The 23297-nt window shown below is 39.8% G+C and overlaps 2 protein-coding genes across 2 annotated transcripts; both read left to right on the top strand.

Annotated features, from left to right (window-relative positions):
- The first annotated feature begins 5824 nt into the window (after positions 1 to 5824).
- On the top strand, positions 5825 to 7616 carry LOC124150438 (neuronal acetylcholine receptor subunit alpha-7-like). The gene has a single exon (XM_046522472.2). The coding sequence runs from the start codon at positions 5936 to 5938 to the stop codon at positions 7175 to 7177; it is 1242 nt and encodes a 413-aa protein (XP_046378428.1). The 5' UTR covers positions 5825 to 5935; the 3' UTR covers positions 7178 to 7616.
- Positions 7617 to 16383: 8767 nt separating this feature from the next.
- On the top strand, positions 16384 to 19593 carry LOC124150439 (neuronal acetylcholine receptor subunit alpha-7-like). The gene has a single exon (XM_046522473.2). It carries the CDS (start codon positions 16487 to 16489, stop codon positions 17726 to 17728), a length of 1242 nt encoding a protein of 413 aa, XP_046378429.2. The 5' UTR covers positions 16384 to 16486; the 3' UTR covers positions 17729 to 19593.
- The last annotated feature ends 3704 nt before the right edge of the window (positions 19594 to 23297 follow it).

A 23297-nucleotide genomic window follows, 5' to 3' on the forward strand; every position in this document is an offset into this window, starting at 1 on the left:
TAAAAGATTTACATGACTTTGGATTGCGAGGCCTTTTGCCTCAATTTATATCCGGGTTTTTAACTGACAGGCAATTTCAAGTCCGCGTGGGTTCTACCCTGTCTGATCATTATCATCAGGATCAGGGTGTCCCACAAGGCAGGATCAAGACAGGCCCTAGACTTGCTGAAAGGTGTTTCCAATTAAAAGTGGAGTGGGGATCAGAAAACTCTACTCCATCGCCTATGGTTGAGCCTGTAAAAGTAACTTAAAATTGCTTATTACCATTCATCATCAAGGCCTTGGTTCCTTCAGATCTTCTCCCATTAGTAGTCTGTACGTGGAGGCCGACGAGCCATCCCTGAAAACCTGCCATTTCTGATGCTAACATTAACCTTACAGTTATATCTCCCACTCAGATTTTGTCTTCTCCTCCGTGGCAGTTTATAAAGCCACAGGTCGATCTGACGTTAATCAACCTAAAGAAATCATATACAAATCAGTTACTTTATCAGCAAAAATATTATGAACTAAGAGGCACCTATAACACTTACAAATCTATTTTCACAGGTGGATCCAAGGACGGTGAGGCAGTTGCTAGTGCCACTGTCATTGGATCCAACACCATATCATCAAGAATACCAGACGCCAGTTCAATTTTTACTGCAGAATCTAAGGCAATTTGAACAGCTCTCCAATATATACATACATACACAATCTAAACATCAAACGTTCATCATATTTTCTGATTCCCTTTCCTGTCTTCAGGCAATTAAGAATTTTTTTGTGATCATCCACTTTTACTTGAAATAATAGAATTTCATAATGATCTTGCTACTGGCCAATATGTCATCGTCTTTTGTTGGTTACCAAGCCATGTTGGTATTATTGGTAACACAATGGCCGATGCTGTTGCAAAGGCAGCACTCAACAAATCTGTGACACCACTTCTAATACCATATACTGATTATAAGCCTGCTAATAGATATTACATCAGATATCTAATGCAAATGAAGTGGGACACCCAAGAAGGTATCAATAAGTTACATGAAATTAAACCAACTATAAGTTACACCGAACTTGGCTGTCAGTCCAGATTTGAAGAGGTCATTCTAAGACGATGTCGTATTGGTCATTCCCGATACACCCACGAGTATTTAATGAAAGGTGAGTATCCTCCGTTTTGTATCCCTTGTGATGAGAGAATCACGGTCAAGCATGTCCTGCTTGACTGTATTGATTTTGCCATCACAAGGGATCAATATTTCAACGTTTATCACTCAAGGATCTTTTTAACTTTAACTCTCATTTAATTCTTGGACTTTTAAAAGATGTAGAAAGTTATATATTTTATAAATTGTTAGTATATGATTATGAACTGAGATTGTTAGGTGTTGTACCCTTGATGGGGGTTGAAGTAGAAAGTTATATATACTGAACAGCATTGAAAACGCACCAGCAATAAATCTTGAAATATTACAAAAACAACTTGAGCAATGCCCGATTTTGATTAGAACAGACATAGACGGATTATAAGGAAAGACGACAAAGGAAACAGGAATACCACACAGAAATTACAATTACGTCATCAGTGTAAGGAAGACACATAGGGTTAAAATGAAAAGTCAATATCTGGTATGTCCGCCATTGACAGCAACACAGGTCATGCAACGTCTTCTCATTGATCGAATAAGTCTGCGAATAGTGTTCTGGAGCATTCCACTCTTGACGTAGTGCATCTTCAAGTTCTATCAGGTTCTGTACTTGCGGACGACGTGAGAGGCGTTGACCCATGTAATCTCATAGATGTTCAATTGGCGATAGATCGGGTGACAGGGCTGGCCATGGAAGCAGAGGCACATTATTGTTCGCTAGGTACTGTGTTGAAACACGTGCTGTGTGCGCTCTTGCATTATCTTGCTGGAAAGTGTGCATATCCTGGTGCTGATGAAAGAATGGGATGACGTGATTTGCCAATATGTTATTCCTGTAGTAAAGGGCATTAACTCTTCCACGACAAACATGGAGCTCTGTTCGATGGTTATGACTGATGCCGCCCCACACCATGACACTCTCTACCCCTATCGATCTGTCTGTACAACGCAGTCATTGTGGTAACTTTCTCCACGTCGACGCCACACTCGCAGTCGACCGTCAGCATTCCGTAAATGAAAACGGGACTCATCAGAGAACAGCACACCATGCCACTGCCGCAATCTCCAATGACGATGCCTTTTGGCCCAACGCAGACGTTCATTTCGAGGTCGATCAGTGAGTATGGGTCCAACATATTGACGTCGAGCACGTTGCCCTGCTGAGCGGCGACGTCGACGTACGGTGTCAGCACTGATCAATGCCGTCGGCCTTGTACGGTTGCTGCAGTCCTGGTAGCCGGAAGTGTACGATCACGAAGATGCCGACGAACAATATGGCGATCCTGACGTGGTGTAGTTACATGACGTTGAACCGGACGTGGTCGATCTCTGGTGGTTCTTGTCTGCTGGTATCTGCTCAGTAGCCTGAGGACTGTTGAATAATGGCATTGAAACCGTTGTGCAACGACTCTACTTGACGTACCAACTTGAAGCATGCCCAAGGCACGTTCACGTTACTCTGCTGTTAATCTTGGCATTTCTTGTGTCAGTACACTTGATGTTGCTTTTAAAACTCTGTCTTTTATAGCCCTATTCTGCATGCTTCACGTGAAACAAAACACGTTTTCCATGATGTGCACGCAATTTGTTGCGTTTTGGCGATTTCGCTCACCAAAAATTTAGGAATGTGTTTTGACGAGCTGTTCTTCTTCATGCTTCGTCCAGAACGTCGTAAATTACTCATTCACTTATATATTTTCATATGACTTAAGCCCGGATAAAAATACATCCATTTTCATGGTGGTTCGTTTTCAATGCTGTTCAGTATATTTTATAAATTGGTAGTATATGATTATGAACTGAGATTGTTAGTTGTTGTACCCTTGAAGTGGTTTGAAGTAGCATAAAAATATTCTCCCCCCTGAGAGAGTACGTAAGCCCACTTCAATTAAAGTATTTTATATATACCAGGTTTTTAATCGTAAAATAGGGGCGGTCGGGTAGCCTAGTGGTTAAAGCGTTTGCTCGTCACGCCGAAGACCCGGTTTCGATTCCCGCCATGGGTACAATGTGTGAAGCCCATTTCTGGTGTCCCCCGCCGTGATATTACTGGAATATTGCTTAAAGCGGCGTAAAACCATACTCACTCACTCACTTAATCGTGAAATATTTGTTTGTTTTAATTTTGGCTAAACTTCGCCATAATAACCAGTAACAGAAGGGATGGTGTAAATCCTGCCGGGGTCATATGCAGGTAGCAAAGGTACTGTAAGTCCTTGCAGGATTTAGGAGGGCAAAATAGATTACAAAATTTTGAGCGTAAGAGTGACTTTAGAACAGTGTTTCTCCCGTAAGTTTCAGGCTTACCATATATTCATGTTTCTCATTTTTTGTTAGTTTTTCGTTCTATTTCTTTTCTTCAATACAGTCTAGATCAATTTCAAAATAAATTCCCAGAAGTGTTTACTCGGTTTGTGAGCAATCAAAAATCCATTTTTTTGCACATCTTATATCTAGTACTCATTTTGTTTTATCCACAATTACCCTTAAACCTGAAAACGCGCAAAATTTGGCAATGTGTTAAAACTTTATAAAGGCATTTGTTTCAGTTCCGTCAAATGTAAGCGTTGTATCATCGGCGGATTTCTACTGAAATGAAAGCTTTCACAAAGTCAATTAACAGTAGTGAGCCAGGATTCTGAAACGTTTCCTTACGTTCCATCAATCGCAGATAAGTCCAGTTACTTCTACAATATACCTATCAACAACAAAACATTTTTGGTCTTCACTTATTATACTGGGTAATTTTTATTCTATTTGCAATGGCTGCAGCGCCAGCTTTCTATGAAGTATTTAGAAGAGAATTAGGACGCCAATGTTTCAGATGTGTTTTAGGTTTCTTTCTTTTCAGGATGCACTTTTTTCACCCCTGCTACTGTGAAATTGATAATGTACCCTTTTTGTAGCCACGATTAAATGATTTCAGTAAAATCTCTTCTTAGCCTTACCAAATGCTTTTTAAAAACTCCGTTGTAAAACCATCCGGTCCTGGAATTTTTCACGCTTCATATGTTTCTATGATTATGATATTTGAGTTCTAATGTGGTAATATCTTTTTCAGTTAATATTGGTACATTAAGGTTTTTAAAACAAATCAGTTGGTGCAGTGTACAGCTTTTCGTAAAACAATTTCGTTTTGTTTAGTATTGCCTGAGCTCTCATGTTTTTCCAATTCAATGAAAGATTTATTCTAGATTCTAATTTCAGAAAGTATTTGGTTGTCTTTTCATGTTTAATCCATTTAGCATTAGATCTGATCAACATACCGTGTTAGTTGATTATTTATTTCATCCAGTTTGTTTTCCCCATCGTATCAATTTGATTTTAAATACATTTTCCAGCAATTTCATTGCCCTTATCCAATTGTTTTTGTAATGTTTCTAAGTTTGTTTCTTTTTTCAAATTCTTTTCATTTATCTTATGCATTTTTTTAGTAGAGGAATAGTAAATAGTGTTACCTTCAATCATTAATAACAAGGTTTCCCAGAGTAACTGATCACACTATGTGCAAAAAATAACACACAGTTGGCTGCGTATAAATAAAATATGGTAAAACATGATCCATATTTTGTACTCCTCACACATTCTATTAAGTTCGGGGACACGGGTGGCCCAGTCGTCTAAAGCGCCGCGATTCGCTGTGCAGAGTTGCGTCCCCTGGACATGCCAGGAACCTATGATGGTGGGTTCGAATCCCGGTTCGCCCCGATTATGTTTCTAGGTTTGTCAGCACCATACCCGTGCTCGTGGGTTTCACCGAAGTGATAAACGTATGAGACCTGCAACACTTCGGGCTTTCCTCCCACATTAAGCTGACACGCCGTGATATAACTGGAATAATGTTAAAAGCGGTGTGAAACCCAACTCACTCACTCTCTCTATTAAGTTGTAATAATTGTGATCATATAATCAGTATGAGGGCAATGCACTAGAAACAAAAATAGAGTTGATTGATCTATATTTGCTTGTTACTATGGATGAACTGCCATTATAACAGTCGTGTATTCAGCATTTTGTATACAGTTTGGTGCTGTGTCAATTTATATATATTCACATGTTTCTGCAGGCATTATTGCATTAATACATCACTGTAAAGAAGCTGTAATTGTCTGTTTGTCATTCTTTTAGGTAGTTAATGACCACATTTTGGAATCGGCACAGGGACATTAACTTCTTCAGTTAATTGTGCAGTCAATTGGATGTACCTCCAGGGGCTTTATAGAGTGTATCACATAGTATTTACATAATGACTGATGATAGAATAACACAAATACAGCAGTGAACCATTTCGGTTAATGGCGTTCACAATTCAAACAAAGCACGGGTAAAAGCATTTGTCGTGAGCAAATCAAGAACAGCAATGACACAGTCATGGCCTAAATACAATTTCATCTCCTCTGCCTAACATTTATGTCATCTGTAAAGCGCACAAACATTAACTTAATGTCATCTGTTTATTTAGTTGATAGTTCACTCCAGTGATACTATTAACTCAACTTAATACAATTGAAAGGTAACTAATCTCTCGCTTGTGGCAGCATCAGCGCATTAAGCACTGGTGACATTATTGATCAATGCGATGATTTTGCAAGTCATCTTAATTGCGCAGGGGGACAAAGGGAGTACTGTGTGGGCAGACGTTTTGTACCGTGTGTTTTACAGTGCTTCGATCATTTGGAGCAGAACAACAAGTATATAGCATAGAAAGACGCACAATACTTTATGCTGCTTCATAGTATAGCTCGACACTGCCTTGCTTCCTAGTAGTGGGTGCACATTGCTCGTGAAGTACAAGACAGAGAATGTATGTGTCGGGGCTGTACACAGAGGTAAGGGTGCCTCGACTCAAGTTTGTGACATGTGGACTGTACTTACTGTTGTTTCTGGGAACCGCTAGAAGTCAGGATGACCACCATATACTTCGACTACACAATGACATCATCAAAAACAACAACCCCAAAGTCAGACCTGTCAAGAACAGCAGTGACACCATTACGGTCTTTTTACAACTTCATCTTCTCAGCATGTCTGATTTTGATGAAGTGACTCAGACAGTGACAGCTAATGGGTTTTTCTTAGTTTCCTGGAAAGATGAGTTCCTAACGTGGAACGCCAGCGAGTATGGAGGAGTCGGTGAAATAAGTCCTGACTATGGGATGGTGTGGAGACCTTACATCACTATTCGTAACGTCGTGGATAGTGTTGAACCCCTGGGACTCGACTTCGGGATAATTAAAGTGACAGCCAATGGAATTGTGAATTGGGCACCTGGCGATACATTCAAGACTTTCTGCCAAATGGATGTTACCAATTTTCCTTTGGATGAACAAGAATGTATTTACAGTACGTTTAATTGGGGATATACTCTGAAAGAAGTGGATTTACAACCGATCAACAACTCTATAGGATTAGACCTGTTCAATGCTAACAGCCAATGGGATATCATTTACACATCTGCGCAAAGAGTGATCAATGAAGCCAACAACACGCCTTTTCCATTTGTTCACTTTAAAATGACCCTGAAGAGAAAGCCATCCCTTGCGATACTGACAACTCTCCTGCCTGTCCTGATGCTGGGATTAGTCAATGTGGTGGTGTTCCTCATCCCTGTGGAGTCTGGAGAGAAGCTGTCCTTTGCGATCACAGTTTTGCTGTCTTTCACGGTTTCCCTTTCTTTCGTCACTGGACTGCTGCCACAGAACGGTGACAGTATACCTGTATTTACGATCTTCATTGTTGGCCAGTTTGTAATGAGCTCTATCTACGTGTTTCTGACCATCTGGATCGTACAAGTGTTCCACCGAGACGCTGCCATCAGACCCGTTCCCTCCTGGATGGGGCGTCTGACAAGGTCCTGGGAGAGATGCTTCTGTGGCACTCCAGCTGTGGGAAACAAGGAGAACTTGACGATGACAGCTTGGGAATGTCCATCTGTGTCTTGGATTAGGGTTAGCAAAATGGCGGACAGGATTATGTTCTGTGTGTTTTTTATTGCTTACACCTTAACAACAGTCATTTCTACTCTTAAGATAGCATATTTGTAACATACAAAAAAACAAACAATTTTAAGATCTCGTGGACTTAACAACTCAGGGATTCATTTCTGGCTATTTTACCTTATCACTTGTTGTTTGTATACATGTATGTTTTAAAGTGTGTTGAGGGCATAGTTCCATTGTTCCATGTGAATGTTCATGGATACACCAATGTTTTATTCTTAAGATTGTTCATGTGTTATTCCATTTAAGTATTTGTTTGGTACTTTATGTATTATCCCATGTGTAATTGACACTTTCCTGTGTCAGCTCCAACAGTGTCTTTAACATGTAAATGTTGTGGTTTTACAAGCTTATAGGCGTGTCTATATGGTTATATAACATATTTGTTGACGTCTCCATTTATTGATCACCTGCATGATGTCCATGTGGTAAGATAATACTTTAAGCTGCGTAGGTATGTGTGGTATAAATTTTCAAAACGATCCTAGTTAAACTTAATCTTATTTTCCTTTGTTGATTAGGCGTTTTCGAAACTCTCTGCAACTAGTCGCATATAGTACAAAGCCACGACACCTTTCATAGCCATGACGGAGACTCATTTGTGTTTGAATTCTTTTCAATGACGTCACTGGGATTTCCCAACAAACATGGACAAACAATGTAAATGTGGGATAACACACTCAATGATGTTTCCATGCGTTGGAAGACAATTTTGTTGGCTCACGTTTTTTTATATCATTGTGGAAATAAACTTTTAGTGGGGTGACTGTAATCACAGTGCTGCTGCTTATCCCTGCTGTATCCCTGACCTTCATCACTGGACTCCAGCCACAGAACGCTGGTAGAATACCCATTTACGATCTTCATTCCTCCCTGTTTGTGATGAGTTTCTACGTGTTTCTGACCATCTTGATCGTGCAGGTGTTCCATCGACACGCTGCCATCAGGCCTGTTCCTTCCTGGATGGGGCGTATAACAAGGGCCTGGGAGAGATGCTTCTGTGGCACCCCTGCTGTTGGAAACCAGGAGACGGTGCCACAGGAAAAGATGTCGAAGAAATAATTGAATCCCCCATCAATGAATTGGAAGCGAGTCAGCAGATTAAACAAATCTTTTCTCTTGTTTGTTTTAATGCTGTTCGTCCTAACAACAGTGATTGGTTTTCTTAAGATAGCATATTTCTGACATGTCAAAAACTACGGTCACGTTCATCACGTGGGCTATAAACGTATAACCTATGAACTTATAAACTGTAACAGAATAACATATAGGCAATGCGAACATCCGACACCAAACCATTTGATGTGTCAGTGTTAGTATATGTAAATAATTGTCTACATCCTAATGGGAATAGGTTGATCGCGCCCATACGATGAGGTTCATAGTTGACACAAGCTTGTTTACTTTTAAGTTTACAATATGTTTGGTATTGCTAGAGGCATCGTTCACTCACTCTATTGACAGTTCTGTTTGTTGCCTATTACCGTACTGGTGAGTAATTCAATCGACGTATTCCTTTACTATGGATATTTCTCTCCACATGTCTGTCCACGTGTTCATATGTAAGTGTTATTTCCATTGTCTGTTGATATTTGTTTGTTTGTTAGTTTGTTGTTTAACGCCACACATATTGCTGGCAATATTCCAGCAATATGACGATGGTCTGTAAATAATAGAGTCTGGACCAGACAATCTAGTGCGACAAGCATGGTAATCTTTTAAGATAAGCAAGGAGTTGTTGAGGACCTATTCTCACCCGGATCTTCACGGTTGTTTTATTGAAGCATCCATGCATTATATATTATATTTCTGCTGAAGTATTACGTCAGTAGTATAGCATTGGTTTTGTGTAGCCCTATGATGGTCATCATTACATCTTGACAATAGTTTCAATTCGGAAAGATTAACATTGTCAGTAATAAATCCTCTTTATTGACACGTGCACGTGTTTGTGATTTCATGACCTGTTTGTAAACTCACCTGAATGTGAGGTTAGCTGACATCATGGATTCATACTCGTCATGGAGAGTCGCCATTGTTGCCACATACATGTCTCTACTGAATCAGATTAGGACACCGTTAGTCTAAATGTCACTTGTGACTGCTTGCATTTTATCTTGTTAATAATTGCATCAATCATCAACAACTATCCCTCCATTATGGTATCGACATTAACTCATCACTTTCTATGCATTGATGTTATTACATGCGGAGTAAACTAAAATAACTGAATGCTGTATTTTGATTGGAAAGAACGGGTTATTGATGATATTGGAACCAGTAAAACTGGAGGAACTTATTGCAACAAATATAACAATCCAGTGCATATTTTGAACACTACCATGCTTTGCCTCGTGAGAGAGATTTGCTTTGACCTTGCTCTGTGGTTACATTTTGTATATAATAGGGATTCTATTTCCAATAAATGATTTCGGAAATTTAATTTTACCACCATTATTTATGGATGTTCTCGGTTTGTTGAAACAAAACTCTTTTCAGAAACTACTTTGGTTTAATCAGACGTATGAAATATTGGCAAGACGTTCAACCTCAGCTTCCAACATGTAGATGACCTCACAATTTTCAACAATGCCTAGATGTAAGGAAAAGAATTTATGCCTATCAAAAGAAATGCCAAGATGAATGAATATCTTCACATCATCTATCTTTCAGATTGGACAAAAATAAACAACTGCGACACTAGACTGAATGTCCAAACACTGTACTAAGATGTATGACAAGAGGCGTGTCGATTTTCAAAACCTCATGTTTGGCAATATAACATCGGCTAAAGCTAATGACGTCTATATTTCTTAATTGCTTGAGTATTTAAGAGCATTTACATTTTATTCAAGTTTCCCTGAAACGCATATTTTGTATTAGACAGAAAAATTCAGAGGAATGTCTTAAATAAGATGGGTCCCTTGTTGACATGATTCGGGAGGTAATCCCCTACACTGACCTTAGCGAGTTTTCACACCTCCTTACTCCCTGGCACTAGTTATAGGGACCGGGTGGTCATGCTTGCTGACTTGGTTGGCTTGGCGTGGTACCCCGACGACGTGGCCGCTGTTGCATGGCAGGAGTTGTGCTAAAAAAAAGATCTAAGGACATCCTATTACGGGTCACGTCAGAACGACCTTTCGCGAACTTTGACCGACCACTGAAATGACTAACAAGAAGTCGACATCAGCCAATTAGAAAGCAGCTTTCTCGAGCTTTTCGGCACTCGTTTCAACCTGGCCATTTCAATTTCAGACTATGCTTGAAAAATATGTTGACACATACGTTAAACAAACGAACATTCCGGAATGTCTAATATATGCTTGAGATTGCTTGGCAGAGCTTTCCACGTACAGTGCAACGCCTCCCCCAATCAAATGTTTATCCCACGGAGCGAGAGATAGACGATAATTTTGACGGAATCAGTCGTACGGAGTAACCCGTGTTAACGTTTTCGAGGTTGCATGATTAGAAAACACATTCCGACTGTCACTTTCATTATGTGGTAAGCGACACTTTGATTGGTTGGATGAAAGGTCGTTCTGACGTGACCCGTAATGGGATGTCCTCAAATCTTTGTTTAGCGATAGCGAGAACTAAGATCTGCTTTTAATGAGATTGGAGTTGTGCTTGGTGCGGCATCAGGCACATACTGGTGGTGGGTGCTACCTGGAGAGCGGGACATAAATATACTTTCTCGAACACCTGGTGTCATCACTGATTTGCAGTAGTATATTCATGCCATTTTCGTCACTTTTTGCTTTTCATGCCCCATGGAATGCGTTGGCTCAAAAGCAGTCTACCTCTTATACAACACACATGCCCGCAAACGAGAGTTTACGAGCGCTTCTTTCACTTGTCCACAGCGCACGACGAAGCACAAACAAAAGGGCTTCAGATTTGAACGTTTGTTGTTTAACGCCGCACTCAGCAATATTCCAGCTATTGGACGGCGGTCTGTAAAATAATCGAGTCTGGGTTGTATACTCCCAAGGGAGCTGAGAATGAAAATTGAGTGCTCACTGATCCATTGACCGGGGTAATAATAGTGTAGCGCTATGACCATCTACTTGGTGAATGGAAACTGGCGAATTATAAATGCACTTATTATTATTACCAGACAATCCAATGATTGACATCATGAGCATCGATCTACGCAATTGGTATCGATGACATGTATCAACCAAGTCATCGAGCCTGACCACCCGATCCCGTTAGTCGCCTTTTACGACAAGCAAAGTCGCCATTTACGGCAAGCATGGGTTGCGGAAGACCTATTCTACCCCGGATCTTCATGGGTCCCTACTTGGCTTTACCTATTCTGTCGATGCAGTCATCGATTCTTGATATTTGATAAGAGTCAGTTTTAAAAACAACATCTGTAATTGCCATCAGGCTTGGGCACAAGAATGCAAGGTGATCTCCAGTCACTATGACTTGGTTCAATAATGTCATTGTCCAGCATATACTGAATCTCCCTCAGAGCCTCAAGCTTGATTGGATTTATCCGGTAGGGACGTTGTTTCACAGGCACAGCGTCTCCAACATCTGCATCATGACACACTAGATTTATACGACCAGATACATCCGTAAACAGGTGAGCAAACTTTTGAATTAACTCTGACACTTGAGACTTTTGCTCAACTGACAAATGACTTAACTAAGCATCCACGTTAGGTAGTACTTCAGAATTGTGTAGCTTATGGTAAGCATAGTCGGCAATGGCATCAAACATGAAAAAGTCACAGTTTTCATTTGTATCACTGGAGAAACAGTGGCAATACGCTGTGTTGGTACATTGTCGTTTCTTTCATGATACTATTTCCGTCGCCATCCTATGGTCCATAATTTGAATAAATATAAAATCGTAAATGCCAAAGCCAGACGAACATTTAAACGAAATAAACGTCAATCCTGGCAGAACTATGTTACGAAAATAAATTCACAGACTCCGATGTCCAAAGTATGGAACAAAGGTAAGGGTTCCAAAGCCAGCATCCACCATCCTTAAAATTGGGATGAATTGCTTACTGGTAGTTCAGATATTGCTCATAAACCTTGAGAAACTTTGGCGAAACATTCTTCCTCGACTAACTATGTACCAACATTAAAAAAAATATCAAAAGCATCAGGAAAAGAAAAACATCAATTTTAAATCAGATAATGCGGAAGACTACAATGAAATATTTTCCATCCACGAGCTCCATACTGCCCTTGGGCAAGCTCATGATACTGCTACAGGAACTGATAACATCCATTATCAACTCCTGAAACATTTACCCTAATCATGTTTAGAAACCCTACTGTTAATATTTGATGATATTTGGACATCTGGTAAATTTCTTTCTTCATGGCGTGATGCCATTGTTGTTCCCATACCGAAACCTGGACGGGATCATACCGATCCATCAAATCATAGACCAAATTTCATTGACTAGTTGCGTTTGCAAAACCATGGAACGCATGGTCAATGATAGACTGCTTACTTAGAATCCAATAATTGAATAACAATTATTCAATGGTTTTTGTAAAAATCGCAGTACCATTGACCATTTAATTCGATTGGAGTCATTCGTTAAGAATGCAATAATAAACAAGCAACATGCAGTGTCTATCTTTTACGATCCAGAAAAAGCTTATGACATTGGATGGAAACACAATATTTTAAAAGATTTACATGACTTTGGAATGCGAGGCCATTTGCCTCAATTTATATCCGGGTTTTTAACTGACATGCAGTTTCAAGTCCGCGTGGGTTCTACCCTGTCTGATCATTATCATCAGGATCAGGGTGTCCCACAAGGCAGTATTTTGTCTGTCACTTTGTTTAGTATTAAAATAAATAGTCTCCTAAAAGTTTTAAATGATTCTCTTGATGGATCGTTTTTCTGGATGATTTAAACGTATCTTGTCGAGGTAAAAATATGCATACTATAGAAAAACAATAACAATTATGTCTCAATACAATACATAAATGGTCTTTAGAAAACGGTTTTAAATTTTCGAAATCTAAAACAAATTGTATTCACTTTTGTAGGAAGAACAAGCCTCATAGAGACCCAGAATTAGTTTAGGATGGCATTCCTATTAAGGTTGCCAATGAAACAAAGTTCTTTGGTATACTTTTTGACAGACATTTGACATCTTTACCTCACATCAAACATTAAAAAATAGATGCCTGAAGGCCCTAGAGTTGATGACAGTTGTTTCCAATTCAAAATGGGTGGGGATCAGAAAACTCTACTCCACCTGTACCGATCGCTGATTCGCTCTAAATTAGATTATGGCTCCATCGTCTATGGTGGAGCCTGTAAAAGGAAATTAAAATTGCTTGATACCATTCATCATCAAAGTATGAGACTTTGCCTTGGTGCCTTCAGAACTTCTTCCATTAGTAGTATGTACGATGATGCTGATGAGCCATCCCTGAAACACCTTCACTTAAAATTAGCATTGCAATATGTTACAAAACTTTATTCTAATCCAACCAATCCTGCATTTGAATGTGTTTTCAGCCCTCTTATGAGGATTTGTATGGGGAAAAACAGCGCTTATTCCTCCACTTGGAATAAGAATGAAACCTGCCCTTTCTGATGCTAACATTAACCTTACAGTTATATCTCCACTCAGATTTTGTCTTCTCCTCCGTGAAAGCCACAGGTCGATCTGACGTTAACCAACCTAAAGAAATCAGATATATACCAATCAGTTACTTTATCAGCAAAAATATAATGAACATTAGAGGCCCCTGTAACACTTACAAATCTATTTTCACAGATGGATCCAAGGATGGTGGTGCAGTTGCTAGTGCCATTGTCATTGGATCCAACACCATATCATCAAGAATACCAGACGCCAGTTCAATTTTTACTGCAGAATCTAAGGCAATTTAAACAGCTCTCCAATATGTACATACACAATCTAAACATAAACAGTTCATAATATTTCCTGATTCCCTTTCTGTCTTCAGGCCATTAAGAATATTTTCTGCGATCATCCACATTTAATTGAAATAATAGAATTACATAATGATCTTGCTACTTTTACTAGCGTCTTTTGTTGGTTACCAAGCCATGTTGGTATTATTGGTAACACAATGGCCGATGCTGCTGCAAAGGCAGCACTCAACAAATCTGTGACACCACTTCTAATACCATATAGTGATTATAAGCCTGCTATTAGATATTACATAAGATATGTAATGCAAATGAAGTGGGACACCCAAGTAGGTTTCAATAAGTTACATGAAATTAAACCAACTATAGGTTTCACCTACCTGGGCTGTCAGTCCAGATTTGAAGAGGTGATTCTTAGACGATGTCGTATTGGTCATTCCCGATACACCCACGAGTATTTATTGAAAGGTGAGCATCCTCCGTTTTGTATCCCTTGTGATGAGAGAGTCACGGTCAAGCATGTCCTGCTTGACTGTATTGATTTTGCCATCAAAAGGGATCAATATTTCAACGTTTCATCACTCAAGGATCTTTTTAACTTAAACTCTCGTTTAATTTTTGGACTTTTAAAAGAAATTGAATTGATTAATAAATTTTGATGTAGAAAATCAAAAAAATTATAAATCGTAGTCTATGATTATGAACAGGGATTGTTAGTTGTTGTACCCTTGAAGTAGCGTAAAATTATTGTCCCCCGAGAGGGTGCGTAGGCCCACTTCATACAAAGTATTTTATATATACCAGGTTTTTAATCGTAGAATATTTGTTTGTTTTAATTTTGGCTAAACTTCTCCATAATCACCAGTAACACAAGAGGTGGTGCAAATCCTGCCGGGGTCCATGCAGGTAGCAAAGGTACTGTTAGTCCCCATGGTCCTCAGTGTGGGGGCCTACCTTTAGGTTGCTGGTGGTATATATTTGCAATGGCTGCAGCGCAAGCTTTCTATGAAGTATTTAGAAGGGAATTAGGGCCCTAATGTTTCAGATATGTTTTAGGTTGATTTCTTTTCAGGATGCACGTTTTTCACCCCTGCTGGTGTGAAATTGATAATGTACCCTTTTCGTAGCCACAAATAAATGATTTCAGTAAAAAACCCTCCTTAGCCTTTTTAAATATGATTAAAAACTCCGTTGTAGAACCATCCGGGCCTGGAAGTTTTCACTCTTCATATGTTTCTATGATTATGATATTTGAGTCATGGCCAATTCACGTTCTAATGTGGTAATATCTTTTTCAGTTAATATTGGTACATAGAGGTTTTTAAAACAAATCAGTTGGTGTTACATCTTGTGCAGTGGACAGCTTTTCGTAAAACAGTTTCGTTTTGTCAAGTATTGCCTGAGCTCTCATGTTTTCAATTCAATGAGAAATTTATTCTAGATTCCAATTTCAAAAAGTATTTGGTTGTCTTTTTTCCATGTTCAATCCATTTAGCATTAGATCTGATCCACATACCATGAATTAGTTGATTATTTATCTCATCCAAGTTTTTTCCCCATCGTATCAATTTGATTTTAAATACTTTTTCCAGCAATTTCATTGCCCTTATCCAATTGTTTTTCTAATGTTTCTGAGTTTGTTTCTTTTAAAAAATTCTATTTATTTATCTCAAGCATTTTTTTAGTAGAGGAATAGTAAATAGTTTTACCTTCAATCATGAATAACAAGGTTTCCCAGAGTAACTGTTCATATTTGTGATCACACTATGTGCAAAATAATTAACACACAGTTGGCTGCGTATAAATAAAATATGGTGAAACATGATCCATATTTTGTACTCCTCACACATTCTATTAAGTTCATAATTGTGATCATATAATCAGTATGAGGAATGCACTAGAAACAAAAATAGAGTTGATTGATCCATATTTGCTTGTTACTATGGATGAACTTTCATTTTAACAGTCGTGTTTTCAGCATTTTGTATACAGTTTGGTGCTGTGTCAATTTCTATATATTCACATGTTTCTGCAGGCATTATTGCATTAACACATCACTGAAAAGAAGCTGTTATTGTCTGTTTGTCATTCTTTGTGGTAGTTAACTTCTTCCGTTAATTGTGCAGTCAATTGGATATACCTCCATGGGCTTTATAGAGTGTATCACACATAGCATTCACTATAATCTCTCGCTTGGCAGCATCAGCGCATTAAGCACTGGTGACATTATTGATCAATGCGATGATTTTGCAGTTCATCTGAATTGCGCAGGGGGACAGGGGAGTGCTGTGTGGGCAGACGTTTTGTACCGTGTGTTTTACAGTGCTTCGGTCATTTGGAGCAGAACAAGTATATAGAAAGACGCACAATACGTTGTGCCGCTTCATAGTAGAGCTCGACACTGTCTTGCTTCCTAGTAGTGGGTGCACATTGCTTGTGAAGTACAAGACAGAGAATGTATGTGTCGGGTCTGAACACAGAGGTAAGGGTGCCTCGACTCAAGGTTGTGACATGTGGACTGTACTTACTGTTGTTACTTGGGACCACTAGGGGTCAGGATGACCACCATATACTTCGACTACACAATGACATCATCAAAAACAACAACCCCAAAGTTAGACCTGTCAAGAACAGCAGTGACACCATTACAGTCTCTTTACAACTTTATCTTCTCAGCATGTCTGATTTTGATGAAGTGACTCAGACAGTGACAGCTAATGGGTTTCTCTTAGTTATCTGGAAAGATGAGTTCCTAACTTGGAACGCCAGCGAGTATGGAGGAGTCAGTGAAATAAGTCCTGACTATGGGATGGTGTGGAGACCTTACATCACTATTCGTAACGTGGTGGATAGTGTTGAACCCCTGGGACTCGACTTCGGGATCATTAAAGTGACAGCAGATGGAATTGTGAATTGGGCACCTGGCGATACCTTCAAGACTTTCTGCCAAATGGATGTTACCAATTTTCCTTTGGATGAACAAGAATGTACTTACAGTACGTTTAATTGGGGAGATAGTCTGAAAGAAGTGGATTTACAACCGATCAATAACTCTATAGGATTAGACCTGTTCAATGCTAACAGCCAATGGGATATCATGTACACATCTGCGCAAAGAGTGATCAATGAAGCAAACAACACGTCATATCCATTTGTTAACTTTAAAATGACCCTGAAGAGAAAGCCATCCCTTGCGATACTGACAACTCTCCTGCCTGTCCTGATGCTGGGATTAGTCAATGTGGTGGTGTTCCTCATTCCTGTGGAGTCTGGAGAGAAGCTGTCCTTTGCGATCACAGTTTTGCTCTCTTTCACTGTTTCCCTGTCTTTCGTCACTGGACTGCTGCCACAGAACGGTGACAGTATACCCGTATTTACGATCTTCATTGTTGGCCAGTTTGTAATGAGCTCTATCTACGTGTTTCTGACCATCTGGATCGTACAAGTGTTCCACCGAGACGCTGCCATCAGACCCGTTCCCTCCTGGATGGGGCGTCTGACAAGGTCCTGGGAGAGATGCTTCTGTGGCACTCCAGCTGTGGGAAACAAGGAGAACTTGGCGATGGCAGCTTGCGAATGTCTATCTGTGTCTTGGATTAGGGTTAGCAAAATGGCGGACAGGATTATGTTCTGTGTGTTTTTTATTGCTTACACCGTAACAACAGTCATTTCTACTCTTAAGATAGCATATTTGTAACATCCGAAAAACCACAACAATTTTAAGATCTCGTGGACTTAACCACTCAGGGATTCATTTCTGGCTATTTTACCTTATCACTTGTTGTTTGTATACATGTATGTTTGAAAGTGTGTTGAGGGCATAGTTCAATTGTTCCATGTGAATGTTCATGGATACACCAATGTTTTATTCTTAAGATTGTTCATGTGTTATTCCATTGGTTACTTTATGTATTATCCCATGTGTAATTGACGCTTTCCTGTGTCAGCTCCAACAGTGTCTTTAACATGTAAATGTTGTGGTTTTACAAGTTTATAGGCGTGTCTATATAGTTATATAATATATTTGTTGACGTCTCCATTTATTGATCACCTGCATGATGTCCATGTGGTAAGATAATACTTTAAGCTGCGTAGGTATGTGTGGTATAAATTTTCAAAACGATCCTAGTTAAACTTAATCTTATTTTCCTTTGTTGATTAGGCATTTTCGAAACTCTCTGCAACTTGTCGCATATAGTACAAAGCCACGACACCTATCATTGACGGAGACTCATTTGTGTTTGAATGCTTTTCAATGACGTCACTGGGATTTCCCAACAAACATGGACAAACAATGTAAATGTTGGATAACACACTCAATGATGTTTCCATGCGTTGGAAGACAATTTTGTTGGCTCACGTTTTTTTATATCATTGTGGAAATACACTTTTAGTGGGGTGACTGCAATCACAGTGCTGCTGTTTATCCCTGCTGTATCCCTGACCTTCATCACTGGACTCCAGCCACAGAACGCTGGTAGAATACCCATTTACGATCTTCATTCCTCCCTGTTTGTGACGAGCTCTATCTACGTGTTTCTGACCATCTGGATGGTGCAAGTGTTCTATCGGGACGCTGCAATCAGGCCTGTTCCCTCCTGGATGGGGCGTATAACAAGGGCCTGGGAGAGATGCTTCTGTGGCACTCCTGCTGTGGGAAACCAGGAGACCGTGCCACAGGAAAGGATGTCAAAGGAATCATGGAATCCCCCATCAATGACTTGGAAACGAGTCAGCAGATTAAACAAATCTTTTCTCTTGTTTGTTTTAATGCTGTTCGTCCTAACAACAGTGATTAGTTTTCTTAAGATAGCATATTTCTGACATGTCAAAAACTACGGTCACGTTCATCACGTGAGCTATAAACGCTTAACCTATGAACTTATAAACTGTAACAGAATAACATATAGGCAATGCGAACATACGACACCAAACCATTTGATGAGTCAGTGTTAGTATATGTAAATAATTGTCTCCATCCTAATGGGAATAGGTTGATCGCGCCCCATACGATAAGGTTCATAGTTGACACAAGCTTGTTTACTTTTAAGTTTACAATATGTTTGGTATTGCTAGAGGCATCGGTCACTCACTCTATTGACAGTTCTGTTTGTTGCCTATTACCGTACTTGTGAGTAATTCAATCGACGTATTCCTTTACTATGGATATTTCTCTCCACATGTCTGTCCACGTGTTCATATGTAAGTGTTATTTCCATTGTCTGTTGATATTTGTTTGTTTGTTAGTTTGTTGTTTAACGCCACACTCGGCAATATACCAGCAATATGACGATGGTCTGTAGATAATCAAGTCTGGACCAGACAATCTAGTGCGACAAACATGGTCGCCATTTAAGATAAACACGGGTCGTTGAAGACCTATTCTAACCCGGATCTTCACGGTTGTTTTATTGAAGCATCCATGCATTATATATTATACTTCTGCTGAAGTATTACGTCAGTAGTATAGCACTGGTTTTCTGTATCCCTATGATGGACATCATTACATCTTGACAATAGTTTCAATTCGGAAAGATTAACATTCTCAGTAATAAATCCTCTTTATTGACACGTGCACGTGTTTGTGATTTCATGACCTGTTTGTAAACTCACCTGAATGTGAGGTGAGCTGACATCATGGGTTCATGCCCGTCATGGAGAGTCGCCATTGTTGCCACATACATGTCTCTACTGAATCAGATTAGGACACCGTTAGTCTAAATGTCACTTGTGACTGCTTGCATTTTATCTTGTTAATAATTATATCAATCATCAACAACAATCCCTCCATCATGGTATCGACATCAACTCATCTCTTTCTATGCATTCAAGTTATTACATGCGGAGTAAACTAAAATAACTGAATGCTGTATTTTGATTGGAAAGAACGGGTTATTAATGATATTAGAACCAGTAAAACTTGAGGAACTTATTGCAACAAATATAACAATCCAGTGCATATTTTGAACACTATCATGCTTTGCCTCGAGAGAGAGTTTTTCTTTGACCTTGCTCTGTGGTTACATTTTGTATATAATAGGGCTTTCAGTTCCAATAAATGATTTCGGAAATTTAATTTTACCACCATTGTTTATGGATGTTCTCGGTTTGTTGAAACGAAACTCTTTTCAAAAACTACTTTGGTTTAATCAGACGTATGAAACATTGGCAAGAAGTTCAACCTCAGTTTCCTAAATGTAGATGACCTCACAGTTTTCAACAATGCCTAGATGAATGAATATCTTCACATCATCTATCTTTCAGACTGGACAAAATTAGACAACTGTGACACCATACTGAATGTCCAAACACTGTACTCAGATGTATGACAAGAGGCGTGTCGATTTTCCAAACCTCATGTTGGGCAATATAACATCGGCTAAAGCTAATGACGTCTACATTTCTTAATTGCTTGAGTATTTAAGAGCATATACATTTTATTCAAGTTTCCCTGAAACGCATATTTTGTTGGCTTTTTAAGCAATGTTTAACAATAATGGCCTGGTCATTTCATGAATTGTATGGTAGACAGAAAAATTCAGAGGAATGTCTTAAATAAGACACGTCGCTTGTTGACATGATTCGCGATGTTATCCCCTACTCTGACCTTTAGGGAGTTTTCACACGTCCTTACTCACTGGCACTTGTTATAGGGACCGGTTGGTCATGCTTGGTGACTTGGTTGGCGTGGCGTGGTACCCCGACGACGTGGCCGCTGTTGCATGGCAGGAGTTGCGCTCAATCTAATTAAAATCAGATCTAAGTTCTCGCTGCCGCTAAACAAAGATCTAAGGACATCCCGTTACGGGTCACGTCAGAACGACCTTTCGCGAACTTTGACCGACCACTGAAATGACTAACAAGAAGTCGACATCAGCCAATTAGAAAGCAGCTTTCTCGAGCTTTACGGCACACGTTTCAACCTGGCGATTTCCATTTCAGACTACGCTTGAAAAATATGTTGACACATACGTTGAACAAACGAACATTCCGGAATGTCTAATATATGCTTGAGATTGCTTGGTAGTGCTTCTCACGTACAGTGCAACGCCTCCCCCGTTCAAATGTTTATCCCATGGAAGCGAGAGATAGACGAAAATTTTGACGGAATCAGTCGTACGGAATAACCCGTGTTAACGTTTTCGAGGTTGCATGATTAGAAAACACATACCGACTGTCACTTTCATTATGTGGTAAGCGACACTTTGATTGGTTGGATGAAAGGTCGTTCTGACGTGACCCGTAATGACATGTCCTCAGATCTTTGTTTAGCGAGAGCGAAAACTAAGATCTGATTTAATGAGATTGGAGTTGTGCTTGGTGCGGCATCAGGCACATCCTTGTGGCGGGTGCTACCTGAAGAGCGGGACATGAATATCCTTTCTCGAACACCTGGTGTCATCACTGATTTGCAGTAGTACATTCATGCCATGTTCGTAACTATTTGGTTTTCATGCCCCATGGAATGCGTTGACTCACAAGCAGTCTTCCGCTTATACCAGGCAGAGATCCGATTCTTACAAATGCCCGCCAACGAGAGTTTACGAGCGCTTCTTTCACTTGTGCACAGCGCACGACGAAGCACACACAAAATGGCTTCAGATTTGTTTGTTTGTTGTTTAAGGCCGCACTCAGCAATATTCCAGCTATATAACGGCGGTCTGTAAATAATCGAGTCAGGACAAGACAATCCAGTGATTGACATCATGAGCATCGATCTACGCAAATCGGGATCGAACGTGAACTCTTGCGTCTTTATTAATAACGGATGCCCGGACGATTGCCCATGCAAACCGGGAGAACGTGTGTCACCTTGCTTGTATTTGACTATAATTGAATCGTGTTTGGACGGTGCTGCGGTGGCGTCCAGATACATTGTGTGTACAATTGTTACTCTATATTATGTGACCCATGAAGATCCGGGGTAGAATAGTTCTTCAGCAATCCATTCTTGCCGTAAAGGGCGATTATGCTTGTTGCAAGAGGCGGCTAACGGGATCGGGTGGTCAGTCTCGCTGACTTGGTTGATGCATCTCATCGTATCCCAATTGCATGGATCGATGCTCATGATGTCAATCACTGGATTATCTGTTCCAAACTCGATTATTTACAGACCACCGCCATATAGCTGGAATATTGCTGATTGCGACGTTAACCAACAATCATCATCATCATCATCATCATCATCATCATCATCTATATTATGTATGCGATTATTTATTCTCCTTTAGACGTAAAACCATGGTACCCCTTGCTACCCTTCCCGGCGCTCGGCAGTAAGGGGATAAAACATAGGCCGTGTCTTAGTGGGGTAGCCATGTTAAACAACGTCATGGTATCTCGGTGGGCTAGCACTAAAATGCAGCATATCTTTACGCATTTGATACTGTTAGATTCGGGGAAAGCCCGGATACACATAGCTTACAAACCTCCCTTCATTCCTGTCATTCGAACTCTAAAAAGTGGAAACTGGAAGTAAATATCTGGAAGACTGAAATAATTATTTTGGAGTATGTAATATCTCTAAAAATAGTCTTTCTTCCTGGTCTTGAAGTAGTTGATTCATTTATGTTACTTGACATAAGAATAGTATATTATTGACATCAACGAAACTTTTAACTGACAACGCTACACAAACTATGTTCTGTCAACTAAACGGACCCCACCTATTGGGTTGTCCACCTGATGTTTGTCACGTGTACGTCTTCTCTGCGTTGGCGCTTTATGTTACTTAAGCTGGACCGACATTTCTGCTGTTTCATCGGGAGCCCCAGTAGCTGTTATCAGTTATGCTAAGTCAACCACAAAAGACATGTATGGGCCGAGACACGAAAACTGACCCCCACTATATTGCAAAACGAACACGTTTAAAAAAAAATACTTCACAGTCATTCAAAATTAAGATATCGTTTTTAGTTCAATCAAATATGCGAATGTGTTATCGTGTCACTGGATTGTCTGGTCAAGAATTGATTGTTTACAGGCCGTCGTCGATTAGTCGTCAAAGTACTGCTATGCTACGTCACGCAACAAACACACACTTACTTTTTATGCAAATTGTGTGAGTGGCGGGTGCTACCGGTAGGGCGGACATCACAGATTTTCGGTTATCCATTTATATCATTTTCACCTCTATTACACCCAACGGAATCTGCTTCGGCAGATAATTCAGACTGATTATCCTCTGACGTCGAGGTTTTTTGTATAGTTGATGTGATGGTTGTACCTATCCTCTCGTGTGAAGTATGCTGTTACCAGAAATTTAA

This window comes from Haliotis rufescens, unplaced genomic scaffold, assembly GCF_023055435.1.
Source record: "Haliotis rufescens isolate VD_foot unplaced genomic scaffold, xgHalRufe1.0.p SCAF_20, whole genome shotgun sequence".
Lineage (NCBI taxonomy): Eukaryota > Metazoa > Mollusca > Gastropoda > Lepetellida > Haliotidae > Haliotis > Haliotis rufescens.

Excerpts from the sequence above, each read along its gene's own strand:
- LOC124150438 (XM_046522472.2), top strand. The coding sequence starts at position 5,936 with ATGTATGTGTCGGGGCTGTACACAGAGGTAAGGGTGCCTCGACTCAAG.
- LOC124150439 (XM_046522473.2), top strand. The coding sequence starts at position 16,487 with ATGTATGTGTCGGGTCTGAACACAGAGGTAAGGGTGCCTCGACTCAAG.